This window comes from Hypanus sabinus, chromosome 2 (assembly GCF_030144855.1).
Source record: "Hypanus sabinus isolate sHypSab1 chromosome 2, sHypSab1.hap1, whole genome shotgun sequence".
Taxonomy (NCBI): Eukaryota; Metazoa; Chordata; class Chondrichthyes; order Myliobatiformes; family Dasyatidae; genus Hypanus; species Hypanus sabinus.
The window spans coordinates 10,958,464-10,983,920 of NC_082707.1; the positions used below are offsets into that span (position 1 = coordinate 10,958,464).

At 45.0% G+C, this 25,457-nt stretch overlaps 1 protein-coding gene across 1 annotated transcript in view; it reads left to right on the forward strand.

Moving 5' to 3' along the window:
• LOC132406410 (segment polarity protein dishevelled homolog DVL-3) overlaps positions 1–25,457 on the forward strand; it is a 166,171-nt gene that overhangs the window by 58,357 nt on the left and 82,357 nt on the right. The window contains exon 3 of the mRNA XM_059992051.1: positions 12,551–12,672. Within this exon, the coding sequence (XP_059848034.1) occupies positions 12,551–12,672 (122 nt within the window). The remainder of the gene's footprint in view (positions 1–12,550; positions 12,673–25,457) is intronic.

Consider the following 25,457-nt stretch of genomic DNA (forward strand, 5'->3'; position numbering starts at 1 on the left):
AGATGAAGGGATTAAAAGTAACATTAGCAAATTTGCTGATGACACAAAGCTGGGTGGCAGTGTGAAATGTCAGGAGGATGTTATGAGAATGCAGGGTGACTTGGACAGGTCGGGTAAGTGGGCAAATGTATGGCAGATACAGTTTAATGTGGATAAATGTGAGGTTATCCACTTTGGTGGCAAGAACAGGAAGGCAGATTACTATCTAAATCAGAATCTGAATCAGACTTTAATCGCCAAGTACCCGTGCACATACAAGGAATTTACTTCCAGCAGATGTAGTCCCTCTGCTCATAACAATAATAATGATAAATATAAATGAAAATATAGATTATACATACAGGTAGTGCAATCCAAGTAATAGTTAGCTGACAGTTAACCGGCAGTTAACTGTTCAGCAAAGTGACCGCAGTAGGGGAAAAACTTCTCCAGTGCCTATTAGTCTTAGTCTGGAGGGATCTGAAGCGCCTACCAGACGGAAGCAGTTCAAACAGTCAGTTAATGGAGTCAATGGAGTCAAGTTAGGAAAAGGGAAAGTACAACGAGATCTAGGTGTTCTTGTACATCAGTCAATGAAAGCAAGCATGCAGGTACAGCAGGCAGTGAAGAAAGCTAATGGCATGCTGGCCTTTATAACAAGAGGAGTTGAGTATAGGAGTAAAGAGGTCCTTCTGCAGCTGTACAGGGCCCTGGTAAGACCCCACCTGAAGTATTGTGTGCAGTTTTGGTCTCCAAATTTGAGGAAGGACATTCTTGCTATTGAGGGAGTGCAGCGTAGGTTCACAAGGTTAATTCCTGGAATGGCAGGACTGTCATATGTTGAAAGATTGGAGCGACTGGGCTTGTACCGTAAATTCCGGACTATAAGCTGCTACTTTTTTCCCACGCTTTGAACACTGCGGCAACACTGTGGCCTATACTACGGTGCGGCTAATGCATGTTTTTTTTCATGCCGCCAAAAACATTTTGCCTCGTAACAGTAGACCAATAAAATTGAGTAGTTCACAGAGGTCCAATGAAATTGTACGATAAATCAAGCGCACTTTCACAATTAAATTATTGTAAATCAGTCATTTGTACTCACCCTCATCAACATGGAAAACACTCGAAGAAAAGCATATGATGCAGCTTTTAAGTTAAAGGCGATCAATCTGGCGGTTGAAGAAGGAAATCGAGCTGCTGCACATAATCTTGGCATAAATGAATCGATGTTGAGACGGTGGAGACGCCAGCGTGAAGAACTGAGTCAATGCAAAAAGACAACAAAAGCTTTCAGAGGTAATCATAGCAGATGGCCCGAACTTGAAAACTTTCTTGAAGACTGGGTTAACACACAGAGAGCAGGCGGCCGCGGTGTTTCCACCGTGCAGATCTGACTGAAGGCTAAAGCAATCGCCACCAAAATGAAAATCGAAGATTTTAGAGGTGGGCCATCGTGGTGTTTTAGATTTATGAGACGAAAAGGCCTGTCCGTCAGGGTACGGACAACTCTGTGTCAGCAGCTCCCTCCCGACCACGAGGAAAAACTTGCTAACTTCCGCACATTCACTCAAACAAAGATAGCGGAGAATTCCAACGGGCCAGATGATATCATAAATATGGATGAAGTACCTTTGACGTTTGACCTGCCTCTCACTCGGACTGTTAATAAAAAAGGTGACTCGTCCATCACACTGAAAACAAGTGGCCATGAGAGAACGCATTTTACTTGTGTTCTGAGCTGCACAGCATCCGGACTAAAGCTTCCACCGATGGTGATTTTTTAAGCGGCTGACAATGAAAGTTTAGTGAAAGCTGCCATCAAGAGTACAAACTCAATTCCAGCTGTGATTCCTGGGGGCACCACGAAGTATTTGCAGCCACTGGACATCAGCGTGAACCGGGCATTTAAAGTGGCGCTGCGCGTTGAGTGGGAGGCTTGGATGACGAGCGGCGAGAAATCCTTTACCAAAACAGGACGCATGCGAAGAGCATCTTTAACTCAAGTCTGCCAGTGGATCCTAAATGCGTGGAGCCATGTCACAACATCCACCATCACCAGCGGGTTTCGAAAGGCTGGACTGCTGCGTGATGAAGAGGACCGCGTGCGCTCAAGTGAGAGCGACAACGAAGAGACTGAAGTGAGTGACGAGATCCTGAGGTTGTTCAATTCGGACACTGAAGGACTTTGATGGTTTTAGTGCGCAGGAGGAAGATGAAGAAGGCGATCAATAACTTTTCCTGGTAGGCTGCAGTATATATATTTTTTTACCAGTCGTTAGGAGATATTGGAATGTTGTTCGTGCACTGTTCAGTAAAAAAGTATACGCAATGTAATTTGTGTGTTACCGATACGTATGTATATTTAAAAGTAGCTGTGTTACAGGCACTGTTCGAAAAAAAGCATTTGCAATATATATTTGTTTATGTTACCATACGGATTTAATTAAAAGTTAAAAAATCCTCACGTGTAATAACTTTCTGTGTAAATATCTCATATTACAACGTGGGACACCTGCGGCTTAAAATCCGGTGCGGCTTGTACAAGTACAAAATTGATTTTCTTTCTAAAATTAGAGCGTGCGGCTTTTAATCAGGTGCGCTCTGTAGTCCGGAATCTACGGTATACACTGGAATTTAGAAGGATGAGAGGGGATCTGATTGAAGCATATAAGATTATTAAGGGATTGGACACACTGGAGGCAGGAAGCATGTTCCCGCTGATGGGTGAGTCCAGAACTAGAGGCCACAGTTGAAGAATAAGGGGTAGGCCATTTAGAACAGAGATGCGGAAAAACTTTTTCACTCAGAGAGTGGTGGATATGTGGAATGCTCTGCCCCAGAAGGCAGTGGAGGCCAAGTCTCTGGATGCATTCAAGAGAGAGTTAGATAGAGCTCTTATAGATAGCGGGGTCAAGGAATATGGGAGAGGGCAGGAACGGGGTACTGATTGTGTATGATCAGCCTTGATCACAGTTACAGAGAAAGGTTGAACAAGTTAGGTCTCTATTCATTGGAGCGTAGAAGGTTGAGGGGGGATTTGATCGAGGTATTTAAAATTTTGAGAAGGATAGATAGAGTTGACGTGAATAGGCTGTTTCCATTGAGAGTAGGGGAGATTCAAACGAGAGGACATGATTTGAGAGTTAGGGGGCAGAAGTTTAAGGGAAACACGAGGGGGTATTTCTTTATTCAGAGAGTGATAGCTGTGTGGAATGAGCTTCCGTAGAAGTAGTAGAGGCCAGTTCAGTTGTGTCATTTAAGGTAAAATTGGATAGGTATATGGACAGGAAAGGAGTGGAGGGTTATGGGCTGAGTGCGGGTAGGTGGGACTAGGTGAGATTAAGAGTTCGGCACGGACTAGGAGGGCCGAGATGGCCTGTTTCCGTGCTGTGATTGTTATATGGTTATATGAATGGCGGTGCTGGCTAGAAGGGCCAAATGGCCTACTCCTGCACCTACTGTCTATTGTCTATTGTCACTTTTGCCTCCTGACAGTCGGCCTGTCATCTATCCATATGATGGCCAATCTGCAAAAGCTCTCTTTATGAGCCTAGTTACCTGTGACACAGTTGATGGGAATGTTGTACAGGGCAAGTTAACAAGGAGTGGATTCCTCTGTGAACTAGTATAGAATTCAGGGGCCAACTGGCCTCCGTAGACATAGAAAGGAAATATAGGAATACAGTTACTAGAACTGAACAGGTCGAGCTAGTGAAATACAAAGGAACATTCCAACCCTGTAAGGCAGAAAAGCAGTTGTCAATAGAAAGGGGATCAGGTGACAAGTCAACACTCAACCCATCAGCTCAAGTTCCAGTAATCTGTCTTTGTTTTGGATACCTGCTGCTTGACAATTAGTCCTCAATTCATAGAATCAGAAGCCTCCCACGTGAGTCACTTCTCTCCCAAAGCGAGGAGACGCAGCTACTTGCCCAGGTCAACCTGATCACCCACTGCAAACCCATCTAGCCTGCGAGATTGCTGTCTCTATGGGGTGGCACAGAGGGCATCTGCCCTATTCTTGCTCGATAACTCTGGTTAACCTGTATAGTGAACTCTGACATAGTTTGTTGAAATGACCATACATTTCGGGGGCGATTGAGGAAGGACGATAATAATCGATTCATAGTAAAATAAGCACAGATACAGGCCCTTTGGCCCAATGAGTCCATTCCGACCACGGTGTCCACCCAACTATTCCCAATTTCCTGCATTTGGCCCATATCCCTCCAAGCCTTGTCCCTCCCTGTACCTGTCCAAGTGGTTCATAAATGATACTGTCTTACCAGCCTGGACTTACTTCTCTGGCAGCTCATTTTATATACTCTGTTTTAAAATTTAGTCATCAAGTTCCGTTTAGATCTTACTCCCCTCATCCTAAAACTATGCTCCTAAGTTTTGGATTCCCTACCCTGGGGAAAAGGCTTACCACCCACCTTATTTTTGGCTCTCATAATTTTAAATATTTCTGTAAGGTGTTCTTTCATTCTCCTACCTTCCAAGCAATAAAGACCTGGCTTGACCAGCCTCTTCCTACAAATCAGGCCAAGTATGTAGTCCTAGCAACTTCCTTGTAAATCTCTTCTGCACTCTTTCCAGTTTAACTAAACATTTCCTGTAACTCGTGACCAGAATGGTAATGGTACAACAATTGTGTCCTTTCCAGTGCCATCTGCAAAATAATATCCCAACTGCTCTAATCAACGCCCTGACTGATGAAGTCCAGCCTGTCACTTTCAATTAAATTTGTACTTGTACTCTTCGATCTCTCTGTTCCATTAATCCATAGTGCCTATAATTCAAAGTCCCATGATGGTGTGACTTTCCAAAATGCATCACCTCATACCTACCCATATAGGAATCCATTTGCCACTCCCTGGCCCATTACCCTAACTGATCAAGATCCCCCTGATGATCTTCTTCACCATCAACAACACTTCCTAATTGTGTGTCATCTGCAGATTGCTGATCGAGCCTTGTGCATCCCCATCCGGTTTATTGGTGTAAATAACTTAATGTCAAGGGTCCCAACACCAACCCCTGAGGGACACAATGAGACGCTGGCCTCCATTCTGAGAACCAACCTTGAACCAGCACCCCCTGCTTTCTAACTCTGAGAAGCAAGAGGTTCCATCGATGCTGGAAATCTCGAGTGACACACACAAAATGCTGGAGGAGTTCAGCGGGTCAGGCAGCATCTATGGAGAGGAATAAATAGTCAAGGTTTTGGACTGTGGACTGTCATCAGTACTGGAAGGGAAGGAGGCGGAATCTAGGATAAGAAGGTGGGGGGGGGAGAGAAAAGGAGTACAAGCTGGTGGGTTATAGTTGAAACCAGGTGGGGGGGGGTGTTGTGTGAAGGGTAAAACTGGGAGGTGACAGGTGAAAGAGGTAAAGGGCTGAAGAAGGAGGAGTTTGATAGGAGAGGACAGTGAGGTAAGAGGAAGGAGGTGGGAAATTATGGGTTTCCTTCAGGTGCTCCAGTTTCCTCCCACATTCCAAAGACATGGGTTAGGGTGAGTAAGTTGTGGGAATGCTGTGTTGGTGATGGAAACCCTGTGACACTTGGGGGCTGCTCCCAGCACGTCCTCGGGCTGCATTGGTTTTGATGCAAATGACTCGTTTCACTGTATATTTCGATGTACGTGCGGCAGATAAAGCTAATCTTTAACACAAGAGATGCTGCAGATGCTGGAAATCCAGAGCAACACACACAAAATGCTGCAGGAACTCGGCATGTCAGGCAGCATCTCTGGAAAGGAGTAAACGGCCAACATTTCAGGCCAAGGCATCATCTTATTTGCAGTTTGTAGTCATTTGCACATTGATTCTTTGTCCTTTCTTGAGTGGGTTTTTCATTGATTCTTTTGTGTTCCTTTGTATTCACTGTGAATGCCCTCAAGAAAATGGATCTCAGGGTGGTAAATGATGACATATAGGTACTTTGATAGGTTTACTTTGAACTGTACTGTTAAATCAGGGGAGAGCATGGAACCAGAAACGGGGAGGAGTTCAGAGCAGAAAGAGGGAGGAGCCAATCACAGGGGGGTTTGTTCGAACAGGGATGAGAACTTTTGGTTTGAGGCGTTTTTGGGCTGGAAGCCAAGATAGGTAAGCGAGTACATCTGAACAGGAACTGCGAGTTAATCAGCAGATGTTTGTCAAAGGCAGAAGATATAAATCACGGAACAATTCTGCACACAAGGAAGCCATATGGCCCTATCAAGTCAGTGTTGGCTCTCAGAGAGAGCCAATCAATCAATTTTCTGCCTCTTTCCACCTCTCCTTCTAATGCTTTTCCCTCTAGCTTATTATCAGATTTCTTTTGGAAGCTGCCATTGCAGCTGTTTCCAATCCCTTTCGGGCCAGATCACAATGCTGCACTGTGAAAAGTGAGTTTAAAACAGTGAACGTTCCTGGATTTTACAGTCATCCCTGTGGGCATCAGTCAGACCACACTTGCGTATTGGGGAGTAATTTTGGGCCCCTTATCTAAGAAAGGTTGTGTGGGCATCTGGGAGGGTCATTCACAAGAATGATGCAGAGTATGAAAATGCACGAGGAGCATTTGATGGCTTTGAGTCTGTACTTGCTGGAGTTTAGATGATTGGGGGGTGGGGGGTGGAATCTCATTGAAACCTGTCGATTATAGAAAAGTCTAGATGAGGGGTTCCCAAATGTTTTTATGTCATGCACTAATATGATTAAGTCAGGGTTTGGTGGACCCCAGGTTGAGTACCCCTGGCCTAGATAGAGTGGATGTTGAGAGGATGTCTCCTACAGTGGTGGAGTCTAGGGCCACAGGCTGTAGTCTCAGTATAGAAGGAACAGAGAAAAGGAGGAATTTCATTAGCTTGAGGATGGTGAATCTGTGGAATTTAGTTGTGGAGGCCAGGTCATTGGCCGAGGTTTACGGGTTGTTGATTAGGAAGAGCATCAAAGGTAATGGGGAGAAAGCTGGAGAATGGGGTTAAAAGAGATAATAAATCATGACAGAATAGCCTAATTCTGCTCACTTGTGGTCTTATGGTCTATTTCTTTTTACAAGAGGATACTCCAAATCATTTGTATTGTTTCAAGTATAGATTACGTAAGCTGGCAATTTGTACAAAGTAGATACGCTTTTGAATTAATTCGGAGATGAGGGGAGTCACCGGGCATAGCAGAGCAACTGAATGGGCTGAATGGCCTAATTCTGCTTCTGTGTCTAATGGTCTTGTGGACTGTAAACGAAAGGCCTCACTCCTTTGCTTCTCTGTCTAAGTCTGTGTCCTGTATCTATCAGACCTCATCTTAATTTTGGATGCTCATTTGAACTTTCAGAACAACTCCATCTCCAAGTCAACCTACATGACTGAAGTCCCTCATCTCCAGCACCTTCCCTGTGCTATCTCCAACTCTGAGAATCTGTTCTCAGATTGTTCAGAAATCCTGCTCCCTTTAAACTCACCAGCGCCCAGTTTCTTTGGCTCTGGGAATGTGTTCTTGGATTGTTCAGGGATCTTTCTTGGATTGTTTAGAAATCCTGCTCCGTTTAAACTCACCTGAGCCCAGCTTCTAATGCTCTTTCTAGCTTCACCTTGTTCACAATTCAACTTTATAATATCTGAAGAAGTGAAGCGCAGTGGGACAGTTAGTGTATCTGGTACTGGTTACTGGTTAGTGTATCGCTATTTGCCAGCAACCGCCACTGTCTGTAAGGAGTTTGTACATACGCCCCATGACTATTTTTGGTTCTTGGTTGGTGTGACTGTACCAAAACCCAATTTCCCTCTGGGATAGTATGTCTGTCTGTCTGTGTGGGTTACCTCTGGGTGCTCCGGTTTCCTCCCACTGTCCAAACACAGATGGGTTAGTTAATAAGTCACACGAGTGTTATTGGATGGCATAAGTTTGTTGGACCAGAAGGGCCCATTACCGTGCTGTATCTCTAAGTTAAACATTTACATGGGTAGGTCCTGCTCAGAGACCACCAGAAGCCAGAGGTGTCGTAGCATGTTCAGGGAGAGCACATGATACCATAGCAGTTAGTGTAACACTTTACAGAGATTGGGTTCAACTCCGCCAGTGTGTTGGTTCATCCTGTGACCACATGGGTTTCCTCTGGGTGCTCCGGTGTCCTCCGCCGTCCAAAGACGTACAGATACTGCTGTATCTCTAAACTAAAACTAACACTCACCACCTGGCTCAGGGACAGCTTCTACCCCATTGTTATAGAATGGTCCTCGAGTTCGACCAGATGCACTGTTGACCATGGTATTCTTCAAAACATGACTGATTGGTAAGTTTGAGCATTGAGGTGTCAGTAAAATGACATTATTTAATAATATTTGTATATTTGCAGTCTGTTGTAAGTTCTTTGTGTCAGTCAGCCATCTGTAGAATATGGAACAGCCAACAGTGCAGACAGGTGAAGTCCCTTTGACCCATGACTTTTGGGCAGATGGTGATACCATGTTAAAGTAAACCTTTCTGCCACTATATGATCTATACCTCTCCATTCCCTGCCTGTCCATTTTCATTGTCACATGTACTGAGATACAGTGAACAGCTTGTCTTGCCGTTCAGATCAACCATCACATTCTGTGGTGTACAGGTGGGAGAGGCCTACCCCAGGAGTCCTGGCTATTGACTGCAGCCTAGTGAAATCTGGCAACATCATGTCAGGGATGGACAAGGACTATAAGACGTAGGAATTAGGCCAGTCGCCCTATCGAGCCTTCTCCATCATTCAATCATGGCTGATTTATTTTTCCTCTTCACCCCATTTTCCTGCATTCCACCCATAACCTTTGACACCCTAATTCATCAAGAGCCTATCAACTTCTGCTTTAAATCTACCCATTGGCAGTGAATCCCACAGATTCACTATTCTCTGGCTGAAGAAATTCCTCCCCATCTCTGTTCTAAAGGTCGTCCTTGATTTCTGACTCTGTGTCCTCTGGTCCAAGGCTCTTCCATTATGAGAAACACCCTCTCCATCCACTTTATCTAAGCCTTTTAGTATTTGGTGGGTTTCAGAAAGATTCCATCCCCCCCCCCCCCCCCCCACCACTACCCCTCTCATTCTTTCCTCCCTCGCCCTTCTCTGCTACTTTATCTCTATTCCAGTTGGGATCAAGTATCTCAGACATGAAATGATGGCAAATGCTTCTCTCTCCATAGATGCTGCCTGACCTATTTGAGTATTTCCATTAATTTCTGTTTTTGTTTTGGGTTTCCAGCATCTGCAGTCTTTATTTTACATTTTTATTTGTTTAAGATTATTTAATGTCATTTCCAGTATATGTGTAATGGAGAATGAAATAATCGCAATTCCAGATCTGATGCAGCACAAAAAAAATCCGCAAAAGATAAAGAACACAATTATAGAAAAGCGCAATAAAATAATATAGCCAAGGTGCCTGACTTTTGCACTGTACTGTCGTAATGGTAGGTATCACACTGTACTGCTGCCAGCCTGGCATCCTTCTCTGCCCCTGTCCCACACTCTTCCCTTGGCACTTCACCCTCACCATTCCCAACATGCTTTGCTCCTGCCAGGTTTACAAATACACTCTCTCCTCTATGTTGACAAATACAGTACTGTTCAGAAGTCTTAGGCACCCTAGCTATGTATATGTGCCTAAGACTTTTGCACAATACTGTACATGGTTTGATTGCATGTCCATTAAGTGACAGTAGGCCCAGGAGTGTCTGTACATAAGGTGACTCTGACAGGAAATGATGAAGTAGTGACGGTTGGTGGTTGCACTGGGTTGGTTAATAGGTGCAAGTGTAGATCGGCCTCACTGCTTGGGGAAAGTAACTGTTTTTGAGTCTGGTGGTCCTGGTGTGGATGCCACGTAGTCTCCTCCCTGATGGGAGAGGGATAAACAGTCCATGAGCAGGGTGGGTGGGATCCTTCATGATGTTACCAGTCCTTTTCCATCTCTTTTCTGTACATATGTCCTTGATGGTGGGTAGACTGGTGCCAGCGATGATTTGGACAGTTTTGACTACCCATTGTAGAGCTTTGCTGTCTGTTGCAGCACACTTTCCGGACCATGCAGTGATGCAGCATGGTAGAATGCTCTCTACTGCGCATCTGTAGAAGGACGTGAGTATAGATGTGAATAGTCCAACTCTCCATCCCCCTCACAGGCATCAGCTTTTCTGAGTGTGCATGTTACAGTGATTTTTTTGGGTTTCGGTCATTTACATTTAGCAAATGGCTTTAGCTACCGGTCTTCTCCCTTTGAATATGTGTTGTGAATTTTATTTGGAGTGCCCGTCTGAACAATGGGTTCCTAAAAGCTGTGAATCTCAGACCAGTCAATGCTGATTAAAATTTACTTGGATGTCTATGGTGTGTATGCAAAGAGGGAGGTGTGAAGTTTGTATGCAGATTCAAAGAAAGCATTGTGTGTACTTTGTAATATGGAATTGTCCTTTAAGTTTAGCAGATAAAATACCAAGTAAGTGTATTGTGGATTTAAAAGCCGTGAGTCCCACTGCAAATGATGCTGACGTCTGTGATTTGGACACGAATCAGGAGGCATGAAGTAGTTTCAAAGAAAGCATTGTCCGTACGTAATAAATATGGAGTTGTCCTTTGATGTTTGGCATATAAAATATCGAGCCCCACGTTGTGCCAGCAGACCTTTCCACTGAAAGCATCTCCGTATGATGCCTGCTGTACCTGGTTTTGTCAAGTAAAGAAGCTGTTTTATATCTACCAGTAATTTCACTCATTTCAATTTCAGCGTTGTAGAATGTGTCTGGGACCATGAGAGGCGGATACGAGATGTTGGCTAGCTTGGTACAGCAGTGATATTTCAGCTTGTTTCACATATGCAGGCTTATGTAAGCCGATCATTAATTTAACCACACTTACAAACTGTGGGGGTGGCGGCGGGGGGGGGGGGGGCACGGTAGCACAGTGGTTACACCTTACAGCACCATCGTTAGGATAATCCGGGTTCCATTCCGCTGATGTCTGTATGTCTCCCCTTGACCGTGTGGGTTTTTGTCGGGTGCTGTGGATTGCCTTCCGCACTCCAAAGACGTACTGATTAGGGTTAATAAGTTGTGGGCATCCGCACCGGACTTTGGGCCAAGTGGTCCGGCTCGAATTTGACCAGCTCCTTGCACACATTCCAACCATGCTGAGTTGAGCGTTGAGCTAGCGACTTGACCTCGTAAAACAGAAACAGCAAGGTTGCCTCCCGAAGCACCACAAAGCATGGCTGCCCCCAACAGAAACCTCAGACGGTGTTGGTTGTTGATGTAAATGATACATTTCACTGTTTTGATGTTTATTGAAAGTGGCATCACAAGTAGATCAGCTCGTAATGTAAGCTTTCGGCACCCCATCAGCCACCTTAGTACTGAAGTATATTGAGCACAGGAGATGGGATGTTATGTTGAAGTTGTGTAAGATGTTGGTGAGGCCTAATTTGGAGTATTGTATGCAGTTTTGGTCACCTACCTGCAGGAAAGAAGTAAATAAAATTGAAAGAGTACCAAGAAAATTTACAAGGATGGATCTGGAAGACTGAGGACTTTATTCCCTAAAAATGTAGAAGATTGAGGGGAGATTTGACAGACGTATACAAAATTATAAGGGATATAGATGGGGTAGATGCAAGCAAGATTTTTCCACTGAGGTTGGGTGAGTCTAAAGCGAGAGATGATAGTTTGTGTGAAAGGTGAAATATTTAAGGGGAACATGAAGGGAAACTTCTTCACACAGAGTATGGAATGAACTACCAGCGGGACGTGGATGCAATTTTAATTTCACCGTTGAAGAGATGTTTGGATCAGTACATGGGCGTGAGGGGTATGCAGGGCTATGGTGTGAGTGCAGGTCGATGGGACTAGGCTGCTTAAATGGTTCAGCATGGACTTCACAGGCCGAAGGGCTTGTTTCTGCGCTGTAGTTTTCTAAGACTCTTATGTTGCAAACAAAGTTAATCTTTAACCTTTATGTGACCATTGTAACCTTGACGTTACTAATTACCTGAATTTAAATACGTACCTTCCTAATCTGGCTGGTTTGAACTTCTGTCTCTGGCTCAGTGAATGCGTGTCTGGATATTAAATACACAACTTTGCCATTATGCCACCATGCCGTGTGTGCAATAAATGTGTCATGGTTAGCACTTAAAGATTGGGATGTGATTTAGTGGGTTCTTTGTAAATAAAAGTCAATTTGAAGGCTATCACACACAGTATTCTTGCCCTCTGGCATTTTACTGCGCCCCTGGCACTATCCTAAGACTGCTGGTCGCTTACACACAGTACAGCACACTTCACTGTATGGTTTGTCATTTTTTGCAATGTCAATGTGCAATTTGACACACATAGGTAATCAGCCCTAAAGAAGGGTCTTGGCCTGAAACGTCAATCGCTTATTCATTTCCACAGACGCTGCTTGCCTGCCAGAAGGGGTTCCTCCATCATCTTGTGTGTGTCGCCTAGGTCACCTTGCACCATTTTGAGGAGCAGCTCCAAAACACCGTTGAACGTTGCAACATCCTCCGGTCAGCTCCGAGCTTTATTGTCCTGTGCTTCTCCTCTCTTGCAGCTGGTGTCAGCCGAGGGTTCCCACTCGGACTCGGGATCCATGTGCGCGGACACCCAGTCAGATCTGCCGCCCCCCATCGAGAGGACGGGAGGAATCGGAGACTCAAGACCCCCCTCCTTCCAGTAAGTACATTGGGAAGTGTGCTCTGTGTTAAGAGGGCCGACTCTGGCATGCGGTAGGAGGACGTTGTTCACCCTCTTGAACCAGTTCCAACATTCAATGAGCCAATGATTATCCTGAAATATCACCTGAGATTTGTTGTTTTGCAGCAGCAAAGACATAAAATAAAGCTGTGGTTTTATAAGCCATTAGTCAGACCACATTTGCAATATTCTGAGCAGTTTTGGGCCCCTTATCTGAGAAATGATCTACTATGATTGGAGAGGGTCCAGAGGAGAATGATCTCGGGGATGAAAAAGTTAACGTATGAAGAGCGTCTGATGGCTCTGGGTGACTCACTGGAATTTAGAATAATGAGATGGGTTCTCATTGAAACCTATCGAATAATGAAAAGCTTGAATAGAGTGGATGTGGAGAGGATTTTTCAAATAGTTGGGGAGTCTAGGACCGGAGAGCACAGCGTCAAGGCAAGGATGTCCCTTTAGAATAGAGATGAGGAGGAGTTTCTTTCACCAGAGGGTAGTGAGTCTGTGGAATTCATTGTGATAGTCAACTGTGGAGTCCAAGTCACTGGTTATATTTAAAGCAGAGTTTGGAATCATTTTTAAGGACTCTACAATTCATGTTCTTGATACTTATTGCTTATTTATTTATTATTATTTTTTCTTTTTGTATTTTTATAGTTTGTTGGCTTTTGCACACTGGTTGTTTTCCTGTCTTTGTGATGTGTGATTTGTCATTGATTCTATTGTATTTAGTGAGAACGCCCACAAGGAAATGAATCTCAGGGTAGTATATAGTGACATATATGTACTTAGATAATAAATTTACTTTGAGCTTTAACTTTGAGGTTCTTGATTAGTCAGGCCATCGAAAGGTACAGGGAGAAGGCAGAAGAATGGGATTGAAAGAGAAAATAAATCAGCCATGATGGAATGGTGGACTGAATGGCCTAATTCTGCTCCTATGTCATATGGTCTTACACTATATATTTCATAATATATAGTAATAAAAAAAAGATTAAATAAGTAGTGTTGATGGGCTCATGGACCATTCAGAAATCTGATGGTGGAGGGGAAGAAATTAAGTTTGGCTTCTGTAGCTTCTCCCTGATGGTGGTAAAGAGAACAAGGCACGTTCTGAATGACAAAGGTCCTTAGAGATGGATACTGCTTCCTTGAACTGATTCCTGTTAATCTGTGTGTTTGTAACAAAAATGTATCAGGTTTAGAATTGAACCAGTATCAAGAGCCATTTACAGAAAATATTTCTTAATTGCTGCTGGGGGGGGGGGGGTGGGGTTCAAAGATCCAATTTAATGTCAGAGAAATGTATACAATAGCCAGGGCATCAAAGGGTATGGGCTGAAAGCAGTGGAATGAGGATGACTGCAAGAATTGGATCTGCCCATGATTGAATGGCAGAATAAACTCGATGGGCTGAATGGTCTACTTCTCCTCCCATATCTTATGGTCTTATATACATCCTGAAATGCTTTCTCTTTGCAAACATCCACGAGAACAGACAAGTGCCCCAGAGAATGAACGATAGTTAAATGTACAAACCCCAAAGTCCCCCCCAGCTCCCCTCCCTCCCACACATAAGTGGCAGCAAGCAATGATCCCCCCCTCCCCATACTAGCAAAAAAAAGCATCTGTACTCGCCACCAAGCGTGAGCCGAGCAGTAGCAAAGACACAGACTTGCAGTTACCCCAAAGACTTTGTGTTTTACCCGGCATTCAACATACCACAGGCTCTCTCTCTCCCCCTAATAAGGGAGAAGGAGGTGTCTCTGATTTTCCCAGTGAGCAGGGAGACCTAACAAACTACTCGCTGGTTTACGATGTTAAAAGTCCGTTAAGCTGCTTTTTCCAAGCTCTGTGCCCAAAGGTCTGAAAGATGCTGGGTCTTTGGACACACAGCTGTAGATTTTCAGACTCTGCCGATGACACCAGAGCCCTGAGCTCTTCGGCTTCCAAATCCAAGCTGGACTCTCAGTCTGGACCCTTGGTGTCCTGAAACCCCGAGAACGGGTCCCACTCCCACAAAGAACCAAAGTCAGCGTATAACTCCGGGTCAGGGTCTTCAAAAGAACCCTGAAAGGGAAAAATAGAGGTATTAAGGATGGAAATGGAGCTGTTTCTGAAGATGTAAATAAAGAGTCGTCATTTAGTGCCGTCTGAACTTTGCTCAGCGTTTCCAGATTTCACTAGGGGTAAGCCCTGAGCTGAATTTCCCCACAACGGTGGGTGACTCAGTGGCACAGATAGTAGAGCTACTGCCTCATGACTGCAGGGTCCCAGGTTCAATCCTGACCTCGGCTCAGTCTGTGTGGAGCTTGCATTGTGTGTGTTTTGTCAAGTTTCCTCCCGTAGATAAATATTGGCCACTTGGGTGGAGACACATCTCTACCAAAGGAATTTTAAGGGCAAGCCACTTGGATCACATTTCTAAATGAATAAACAGTCGATGTATCAGGCCAAAGTCATTCATCAGGACTGGAAAAGAAGAGGGAAGATGGCAGAATAAGAAGGTGTGGGGGAGGGGGGGAGGACAAGCTGGAAGGTGACAGGTGAGGGCATGCGGCTTCACCTATCATATTCTGATGTTTGGTGTGAGCAGCAACTGAACCTCTTGACCATGTCTGCATGCTTTGATGCATTGAGTTGCTGCCACATGATTGGCCAGTTAGATCAAGGCGGAAACGTACCTGACAAAGTGGCCACTGAGTGTATAATGAAATGTTGTAGCGATGTGCTACACACAGCGCTTAAATAACGACACGCAGTCAGTAAGTCGTTTCGAGACTAGTTTATTCAAACTTTGCGGCGCTGGCATTTAAATCCCTAGCGCCCGCCCGCTCCTGGCAGGAATGACGTCAGAGGTGCATTACCAAAGTCTCCCCCGGCGCGCTGGCTATTTGTGAGCCGGTTCGCCTGCGCAGAAAGTGGGTCGCCACAATGTATTGTTTTATCCCAACGAGCAGCGGAGCCCGAGGATGTGCTGAGGTAGCCCACAAGTGTCACGATGCTGCTGGCACCAACAGACCCAAATTCTGTTCCTGCTGCTTTCTGCAAGTCAGGGACTGGAAGTTCTCCTCTCCCCAACTCCCCGGACTCTGCTGCTGTTGTGAGGTCAGCTGTAGGAATTCACCGCTCTGCATGGTGGCTGGTTAATACCTTTCATTATTGGATTAGTCAAGAGTGTAGTTCTGCTGAAGGAGGTGCTTTGTGTCTGTCGTTACAAAGCCTCCTTTTATCTTATTATGTTACTGACGAAACTGCCTCTTCAATATTTTTGGGGGTCAGGAGGAATTTTCGATTCAGTGAGCAGTCCCAGGGTCAGGCACCGAGGAGAATGAGCTTTAGGTTGCTGGAGTCTGCCCTGCCATTTTGTGAGATCACAGCTGATCCTTTGCCAGGCAGCATGGCTGCACAATGCTTTACAGCAACGGCATTCAGGGTTCCGTTCCCACCGTCGTCTGCAGTTTGCACGTTCTCCCCGTGGAGTTGCTCCAGGGGCTCCGGTTTTCTCCCACATTGTGGGTTAGGGTTAACGAGCTGTTGGGCAGGCTATGCTGGCGCTAGAACCATGCTGACACTGGCGGTCTGCCCCCAGCACATCCTCAGTTTGTGTTGGTCGTTGACGTAAATGTCACATTTCACTGTAGGTTTCGATGTTCATGTGAAAAGTGAAGCTGATTTTTAAATCTTCTTTGCATGAAATCTACCCTCTCACCTGACTTCCCTACAAATACTGATTGAGTTGTACCGTGTGGAAAAACTATTCACCTGCGCTGACCAGATGTCCTCCTGAGCTGGTCCCTATTCCCTCAATTTGGCTCGTCTCCCTCAACACCTTTGAAGAAGACTTTGCTGTTAAGCATTCTACTATCTCCCCCTGAATCTACTCAGCAGTTTAAGTCAGTGATATCTCAGCCTGCTCCATCACGGGCACTAGCGTCCCCACCCCTGAGGACATCCTCAAAAGGTGATGCCTCCATTATTGAGGACCCTCACCATCCAGGACGTGCCCTCTTCTCATTGCTACCATCAGGGAAGCAGTACAGGAGCCTGAAGACACACGCTCGACATTTTAGAAACAGCTCATGAACTCTACCCTCTACTCACTATTTTTGCTCTTTTTTTCCACTAAATGTACTGCACGGCCCTCACTATCACCATGATGTACCGTGTCGTATGACGTAGGGGCTCATGGTGCCCATGGTTGTTCTTGGCAAATTTTTCTTACAGAAATGGTTTGCCATTGCCTTCTTCTGGACAGTGTCTTTACAAGATGGGTGACCCCAGCCATTATCAATACTTTTCAGAGATTGTCTGCCTGGTGTCAGTGGTCGCATAACCAGGACATGTGATGTGCACCGGCTGATCGTACGAACGTCCACCACCTGCTCCTGTGGCTTCACGTGACCCTGATTGGGGGCTAAGCAGGTGCTACACCTTTCCCAAGGGTAGCTTGCAGGCTAGCAGAGGGAAGACAGGGCTTACAGTTCCTTTGGTAGAGACGTGTTTCCACCCTGCCACCCATACTGGACTGTGCTGCTGCCCTGCACAAAGCTGCAAATTTCACAGCATGTGGCAGTGATAATGAACCTGATTCAAATTCTGCTGCGGATCTTGCAAGGGCTGGCTGCCACCACCAGGGGTCACTGAGCTGACATTTAACACTCGGTTGTTTTCTGGGACAGTCTTTCACTTCTGCTGTTCCTCAGAGTTGCTTCACTTCTACCCCAGCAGGCAAGAGTTCCTGCAATTTTAGCAGTTGCTTCAGTGCCTTTCAAAATCCACAATAAACTTCCGGATTTCTCTTCCCACCTCGGGGCGCAAGTACCTAGTTCACTAAAAGCGGTGTCTAAGGTAGTTGGGGTGGTGACGAAGGCATTAAGCTTTCCGACCCTCATCAGCCAGAGTACTGAATATAGTAGTTGGGAACTCGGTCAGCAATCCCAAAAGGTTAATTCGCAGGTTGACTCAGTGGTAAGGAAGGCAAATGTGATTTTAACATTCATTTTGAGAGACAGTAAGTCACAGGAGCAGAATTAGGCCATTCAGCCCATCAAGTCTGCTGTGCCATTCATCATGGCGGATCTGTTTCGATGGGATCCCCCTCCTCATTCTAAAATCCCTCAGGTACAGGCACAGAGCTATCAAATGCTCCTCATGCATTAATCATTTCATTCCCAAGGTATCCGCAATGAACCCCCTCTACATGCAACACCTCCTTTCTTAGATAAGGGACAAAACTGCTCACAGTGGTCTGAGTGCAGTTTCATCGAAGGCTCAGGATCACGTCCTTGCCCTTGTGTTCTAGCCCTCTCCAAATGAATGCTAACATTGCATTTGCCCTCCTTACCATACTCAACCTGCAAGTCAACCTTTAGGCAATCCTGCACGAGGACTGCCAGGTTGGTTTGACCCGACTTTCTCCCCATTTGGTAAATAATCTACACCTCTATTCCTTCCGCCAAAGTGCATGACCATGCAATGTATTCCATCTGTCACTCCTTTCCCATCAATTCCGTCATCCAGCTTGTTGCCATACAGTGTTAAAAGAAGTGGCCCCAACAATGAACTCTGCGGCCGGCATCCGCAAGAGAAGGTCCCCTTTAACGGCACACTGTACCTCCTGCCAATCAGCCAGTCTTCTCTCCACGCTGGTATCTTTCCTGTAATTACATGGGCTTTTGTCCTGTTTAGCAGCCTCATGTGCAGCACATTGTCACATCCATTTGGAAAATCCAAGGAAGCAACATTACTGACTCCTCTGTCTATCCTGCTTGTTATTTCAACAAATTCCAACAGATTTGTCAGGCATGATCTCTGCTTACGGAAACCATGTTGACTTTAGCCTATTTTATCATGTGCCTCCAAGTACCCCAAAACCCCATCCTTAATAATGGACTCAAACATCTTCCCATCTGTTGAAGTCAGACTGAACAATTTTCCGGTCCTCAGGAACCATTCCAGAAACTAGTCATTCTTGAAAGATCACTACTAATGCTTCTACAATCTCTTCAGCTTCCTCTTTCAGAATCCTGGACTGTAGTCCATCAGGTCCAAGTGACTTATCTACCTCCAGACCAGGGGTCAGCAACCTTTACCACTGAAAGAGCCATTTGGACCCGTTTCCCACAGAAAAGAAAACACTGGGAGCCACAAAACCCGTTTGACATTTAAAATGAAATAACACTGCATACAACGTTTTGTTTTGCCTTTATGCTATGTATAAACAAACTATAATGTGTTGCATTTATGAAATTGATGAACTCCTGCAGAGAAAACGAAATTACATTTCTGCATGCAACAAAAACATTTTGAACTCCGAAAAAAAGACGTTGGGTTGAAGGTTACTTTTAAGTAAAATACTCAACGTCTATTTGAGTCCTTCTTGTATTAATGAAAAACGCCGAACTTAAATTTTCCGCCAGCAGCAAACCAAAAATAACGTCAGCCAGCTGTCAACCTGAAAAATAAAAGGACTATTTCACTGAACAATGAAAAAATATGAATATACGTAAAATAATAGGCAATTAAAATACTTATCATACTTGGTTAATGGGATTTCTGCTCCTGGACCTCAGCGCACAGCGTCTGCACATCAGGGCTGTATGACGCCACCTTCATCTTTACACAGGATCGTAAGCTGTCATCTGTGAGGCGTGCGCGATGTTTGTTTTTAATAAAGTTCATGTTGGAGAACACCTGCTCACATACATATGTGGATCCAAAGATCGACAGGACTCCAAGCGCATACTTTTTAATGTTTACATAAATGTCGGGGATAGCATTCCATGTTTCGAACACAAGTTTGTCCGGTTTGAGGAGGTTTTCAATATCATTCCATTTGTGATTCTGAGCAAGAACGGCCTTCTGACAGGCAACATCTTCAAGGTCTGCTGTCAAGCGTCTAAACTTGGACACCCATATGTTTTTGTCGGCTATGTCGGCCAGTTCCATCTCAAGATCAGGTTGACTCACACCTGCCAATGCAGTCGTATTCAGTAGGGATGGATCGATGCTTAGGGGAGTGACCGGGAAGGATAATGTGTGTTTTTCCTCTCTGAACTCACAGAAGCGTTTCCCAAACGATGTTTGCATTGCGATGATTGCAGAATGTAAATACTCCGAATTTATCATGTCGTGACCTTGTTTGAACTCTCTCAAATTGGGGAAGTGAGACAATGTGCCTTTCTGTAAATCTCTGGCAAGCACTGTCAACTTGCGCTCGAATGTCAAAACATCCTCCAACATGTGTAGGGCTGTGCGTCCTTTCCCTTGAAGAGCTGTGTTCAGCGTGTTCAGGTGCGCTGTCATGTCTACCATGAGGTGTAGCTTTTCCAGCCACTCCGGCTGTTCCAGCTCAGGAAAGGTGAGCCCTTTGCTGCCCAGGAAAGTTTTCACTTCTTCCAGACACGCGACAAAGCGTTTCAGCACCTCCCCTCTGGACAGCCACTGGACTTTGTTGTGCAGCAGGAGATCAGAATATGCGCTTTCCAGCTCGTCCAGTAACAAACGGAATTGACGGTGATTTAAACTTTTTGCCATTATTTTATTGACAATCTGAATGACAACATCCATTACTTCTGTGCATTCCGGAGGAAATGTTTGAGCGCACAGTGCCTCTTGGTGCAAGATGCAGTGAAAAGTCAGCAGCTTTCTGTCCAGCGACTTCTGCAGTAAAGCCACAAATTTTCCAAAGCCACAGGGAGCCGCAGCACAGAGATGAAAGAGTCGCATGCGGCTCCAGAGCCACGGGTTGCCGACCCCCTGCTCCAGACCTATCAGTTTGCCAAGCACCTTTTCCATATTAATAGCAATTACACTCACGTCCGCCCCCTGACACACTCAAATTTCTATCATACTGCAAGAGTCTTTCACACTGAAGACCATAAGACATAGGGGTAGAATGAGGCTATTTGGCCCATCGAGTCTGATCTGCCATTCAATCATGGCTGATCCTTTTTTTCCCCTCCTCTGCCCCATGCCCCAGCCTTCTCCCTGTAAACTTTGATGCCATGTCCAATCAAGAACCGATCAGGCTCTGCTTTAAATACCCAATGACCTGGCCTCCAAAGCTGCCTGTGGCAATAAATTCCACAAATTCACCACCCTCTGGCTAAAGAAGTTTCTCTAAATCTCTATTTTAAATGGATGTCCCACTATCCTGAGGACGTGCCCTCTTATCCTAGTCTCTCCCAACATGGGGAGCATCCTTTCCACATCTACTTAGTCTAGGCCTTTCAACATTCGAAAGGTTTCAGTGAGATTCCCCCTCAACCTTCCAAATTCGCGGACCAATCAAATGTTCCTTGTATGATTTCCTGGAATCATTCCTGTGAGCCTCCTCTGAACCCTCTCCAATGCCAGCACATCTTTTCTTTACGCACAAGGACTCCCAAGTACCTTTCCAGCTCAGATTTTTGGATTTTCTTCCCGTTCTAACATTCCCCGTTAGTCTGCACATTTATTTCTTCTACCAAAGTGCATGACCATGCATTTTTCAACATTGTATTTCATTCGCCACTTTCTTGCCCATTCTCCTCATCTGTCAGTCCTTCTGCAGCCTGTTTCCCCACCACTACCTGCCCCTCCACCGATCTTTGTATTATCTGAGGACTAGAATATAACAGCAAGGTTGGCTTTATAAGGCACTGCTCAGACTGCACTTGGAGTACTGTGAGCAGTTTTGGGCCCCTTATCTAAGAAAGTATGAGCTGGCATTGATAGGGTCCAGAGGAGGTTCACAAGAATGATCCCAGGAATGAAAGGGTTAATTTATGAGGACCATTTGTTTGCTCTGGGCCTGTACTCTCTGGAGTTTAGAATGAAGGGATTGCTTTTCGAACTACAGGATACTGAAAGGTATGGTGAGGATGTTGCCAGTAGTGGAGGGTCTAGGACAAAGGACACAGCCGAAAAATAGAAGGACATCCCTTTAGAACAGAGATGAGGAGATATTTCATTCACCAGAAGGTGATAAATCTGTGGAATTCATAGCTGTGTTGGGTCCAAGTTATTGGGTATATTAAATCCTAGAATATGGGGTCAAAAATACAATATGTCTTGGAAAGTTAAAAGAGGCAAAATTGGGATTGTGTAAGGAGAGGAGATAACGACAGGAAATTCTCCGAATGGAGAGCAGGCGGTACTGTGACAGGTGATGGAGCAGTCTCACCATTCCCCTGGGAGACAGCAACACAAATGATGCAGGAGCTCAACAGGTCAGGCAACATCTGTGGAGGAGAATGAACAGTCGATGTTTTGGGCTAAGACGGTTCATTAGGACTCGAATCTGTTGTTTTGCGTCACCTCCTGAAGATGTCCTTTATGGTGGGCTAGGCAGGTGTCCGTGATGGAGCTGGCTTGGTCTACAACCCTCTGCGGCCTTTTCTGATCCTGTACATTGGTGACTCCATACCAGGTGGTGATGGAATAAGGCTGACAAACTCGTAGCGCAATTAATGATTGGTCAGGATAACTTCTGTGGGCATCACTGAGTCATGGTTGAAAGAAGGTCATATTTGGGAGCTTAACATCAAAGGATATACATTTTACTGAAAGGACAGGCAAGAAGGTGTAGATGGTGGTGTGCCTCTGTTGGTAAGAGATAGAATTACATCTTTAGAAAGAGGTGACATAGGGTCGGAGAATGTTGAATCTTTGTGCATGGAATTAAGAAACTGCAAGGGTTAAAAAAACATATGGGAATCATATGTAGGCCTCCAAATAGTAGCCAAGATGTGGGGTTGAGATTACAAGGGAGCTGGAAAAGGCATGTAATAAAGGTAATGACACAATTGTAATGGGGGTCTTCAATATGCAAGGTGATTGAGAAAATCAGATTAGTGTCAGATCGGAATTTGTTGAATGCCTACGAGGTGGCTTTTTTAAGTAGCTTGTGCTTGAGCTGAATTGGGGGAAAATTATCTTAGATTGGATGTTGTGTAATAAACCCAGATCTTATTAGGGAGCTTAATATAAAGGAACCCATAGGTGGCAGTGATCATAATATGATTGAATTTATACTGCAGTTTGCGAGGGAGAAACACAAACCCATGTATCAATGGAATAGGTGGATTGGAGGAGGATACTGGCGGGGATGATGACAGAGGAGAGATGGCTGAGGTTTCTGGGAATAGTTTGCAAGGCACAGGATAGATATGTTCCACAAAAGTTGTTCTCAAATGGCAGTGGTAGGAAACCCTGGCTAACAAGGGATGTTAAGGACTGCATAAAAGCCAAGGAAAGGGCAAAAATAAGTGGGAAATTGCATGATTGAGAAACTTTTAAAAATCCAACAAAAGGCAACTAAAAAAGTTATTGGAAGGGAAAAGATGAAATATGAGGAGAAACTGGCAGATAATATAAAGCAGGATCCTTTAAATCCTGATGAAGGGTCTCGGCCCGAAACGTCGACAGTGCTTCTCCTTATAGATGCTGCCTGGCCTGTTGTGTTCCACCAGCATTTTGTGTGTGTTGTTGTTTGAATTTCCAGCATCTGCAGATTTCCTTGTGTTTGCTACTTGAAGTTTTTTTTCAGTTAAATAAAGAGTAAAAGGGATGTGAGAGTTGATATTGGACCACTGGAAACTGGTGAGGTAGTAATGGGGAACAACGAAATGACAGATGAACTTAATGGATACTTTTTATCAGTCTTCTCTATGGAAGACTCTAGCAGTGTGCCAGAGGTCCATGAGTGTCAGGGAGCAGGAGTGAGTGCCATTGCTATTACAAAGGGAAAAGTGCTAGGCAAACTCAAAGATCATAAGGTGGATAAGTCTCCTGGTTCACATAGACTACATCCCAGAGTACTGAGGGAGGCTTGTGAAGAGATAGCGGATGTGTTGGTTTTGATCTTTCAAGAGTCACTTGATTCTGGCATTGTCCCAGAGGACTGGAAGATTGCAAATGTCACTCCACTCTTTAAAATGGGAGGAAGCCAAAAGAAAAGAAATTATAGGCCAGCTAGCCTAACCTCAGTGGTTGGGAATAAGCTGGAGTCTATTATTAAGGATGAGGTTTCGGGGTGCTTGGAGACCAATGATAAAATAAGTCAGCATGGTTTCTGTAAAGGGAAATCTTGCCTAACTGACAAATCTGTTAGAATTCTTTGAGAAGTAACAGTGGTTGTCATTTACTTGAACTTTCAGAACACATTTGATGGCACGTGGCCAAGTGGTTAAGGTGTTCATCTAGTGATCTGAAGGTCGCTAGTTCGAGCCTTGGCTGAAGCTGCATGTGTGTCCTTGAGCAAGGCACTTAACCACACATTGCTCTGCGATGACACCGGTGCCAAGCTGTATGGATCCTAATGCCCTCCCCTTGGACAACATTGGTGGCATGGACAGGGGAGACTTGCCACTTGCTACATCCAGTCTTGCCCAGGCGTGTGCCCTGGAAACTTTCCAAGGCACAAATCCATGGTCTATCAAGACAGAGGCCTACATGATAAGGTCCATACATGAGGCAGCTTAACAGGAAAAAATCCCATGACATTACAGGAAAGATACTGACATGTACAGTGGAATGGCTGACAGGCAGGAGGCAGAAGAGGGGGAATAGAAGGAGCCTGTTTTTTGGTTGGCTGCTGGTGACTAGTGGTGTTCCTCAGGAGTCAGTTTTGGGGCAGCTACTTTTCACATTGTTTGTCAATGATTTAGATAATGGAATTAATGGCTGTGTGGCAAAGCTTGCAGATGAAATTAAGATAGGTGGAGGGGTGGGTAGTGTTGAGGAAGCAATGTGATTGCAGCAGGACTTAGGCAAATTGGAAGAATGGGCAAAAAAGGGGGAGTGTTTGGCACCTTTGGGTGAGTACTCACTGGAGTTTAGAAGAATGGGAAGGGGGAAATCTCATTGGGACCTACTGAATGTTGAAAGGATTGGATACGGTGGATGTGGAGAGGATGTTTCCTATGGTGGGGCTATCCAAAACTAGAGGGCACAGTCTCAAAATTGAGGGGTGACTTTTTAGAACAGAGGTAAGGAGGAATTTTTTTTAGTCTGAGTAGTAAATCTGTGGAATGCTGTGCCACAGACTGTGGTGGAGGCCAAGTCTGTGGGCATCTTTAAGCCGAAAGTTGATTGTTTCCTGATTGGTCAGGGCATCAAAGGTTATAGAAGAGCAGGTTATTATTTAAATGGTGAAAGATTGCAGCATGCTGTTGTGCAGAGGGGCTTGGGAGTGCTTGTCCATGAATCGTAAAAAGTTGGCTTGCAGGTACAACAGGTTATTAAGAAGGCAAATGGAATGTTGGCCTTCATTGCTAGAGGGATTGAACTCGAGCAGGAAGGTCATACTGCAACTATACAGGGTATTGGTGAGACTGCACCTGGAGTACTGTGTGCAGTTCTGGTCTCCATACCTGAGGAAGCATATCGCAAACATGAGGAAATCTGCAGATGCTGGAAATTCAAGCAACACACACAAAATGCTGGTGGAACGCAGGCAATGGAGGCAGCAGCTATAGGAAGAAGTACAGCCAATGTTTCGGGCCGAGACCCTTCGTCAGGACTAACTGAAAGAAAAGATACTAAGAAATTTGAAAGTGGGGGGAGGGGGCAATCCGAAATGATAGGAGAAGACAGGGGGCGGGGGTGAAGCTAAGAGCTGGAAAGGTGATTGGCAAAAGGGATGCACAGCTGGAGAAGGGAAAGGATCAGGGGAAGGGAGGCCTGGGGAGAAAGAAAGAGGGAGGGGAGCACCAGAGAGATGGAGAGCAGGCAAGGAGTGATTATGAGAGGGGCGGAGAGAGAAAAAAGGAGAA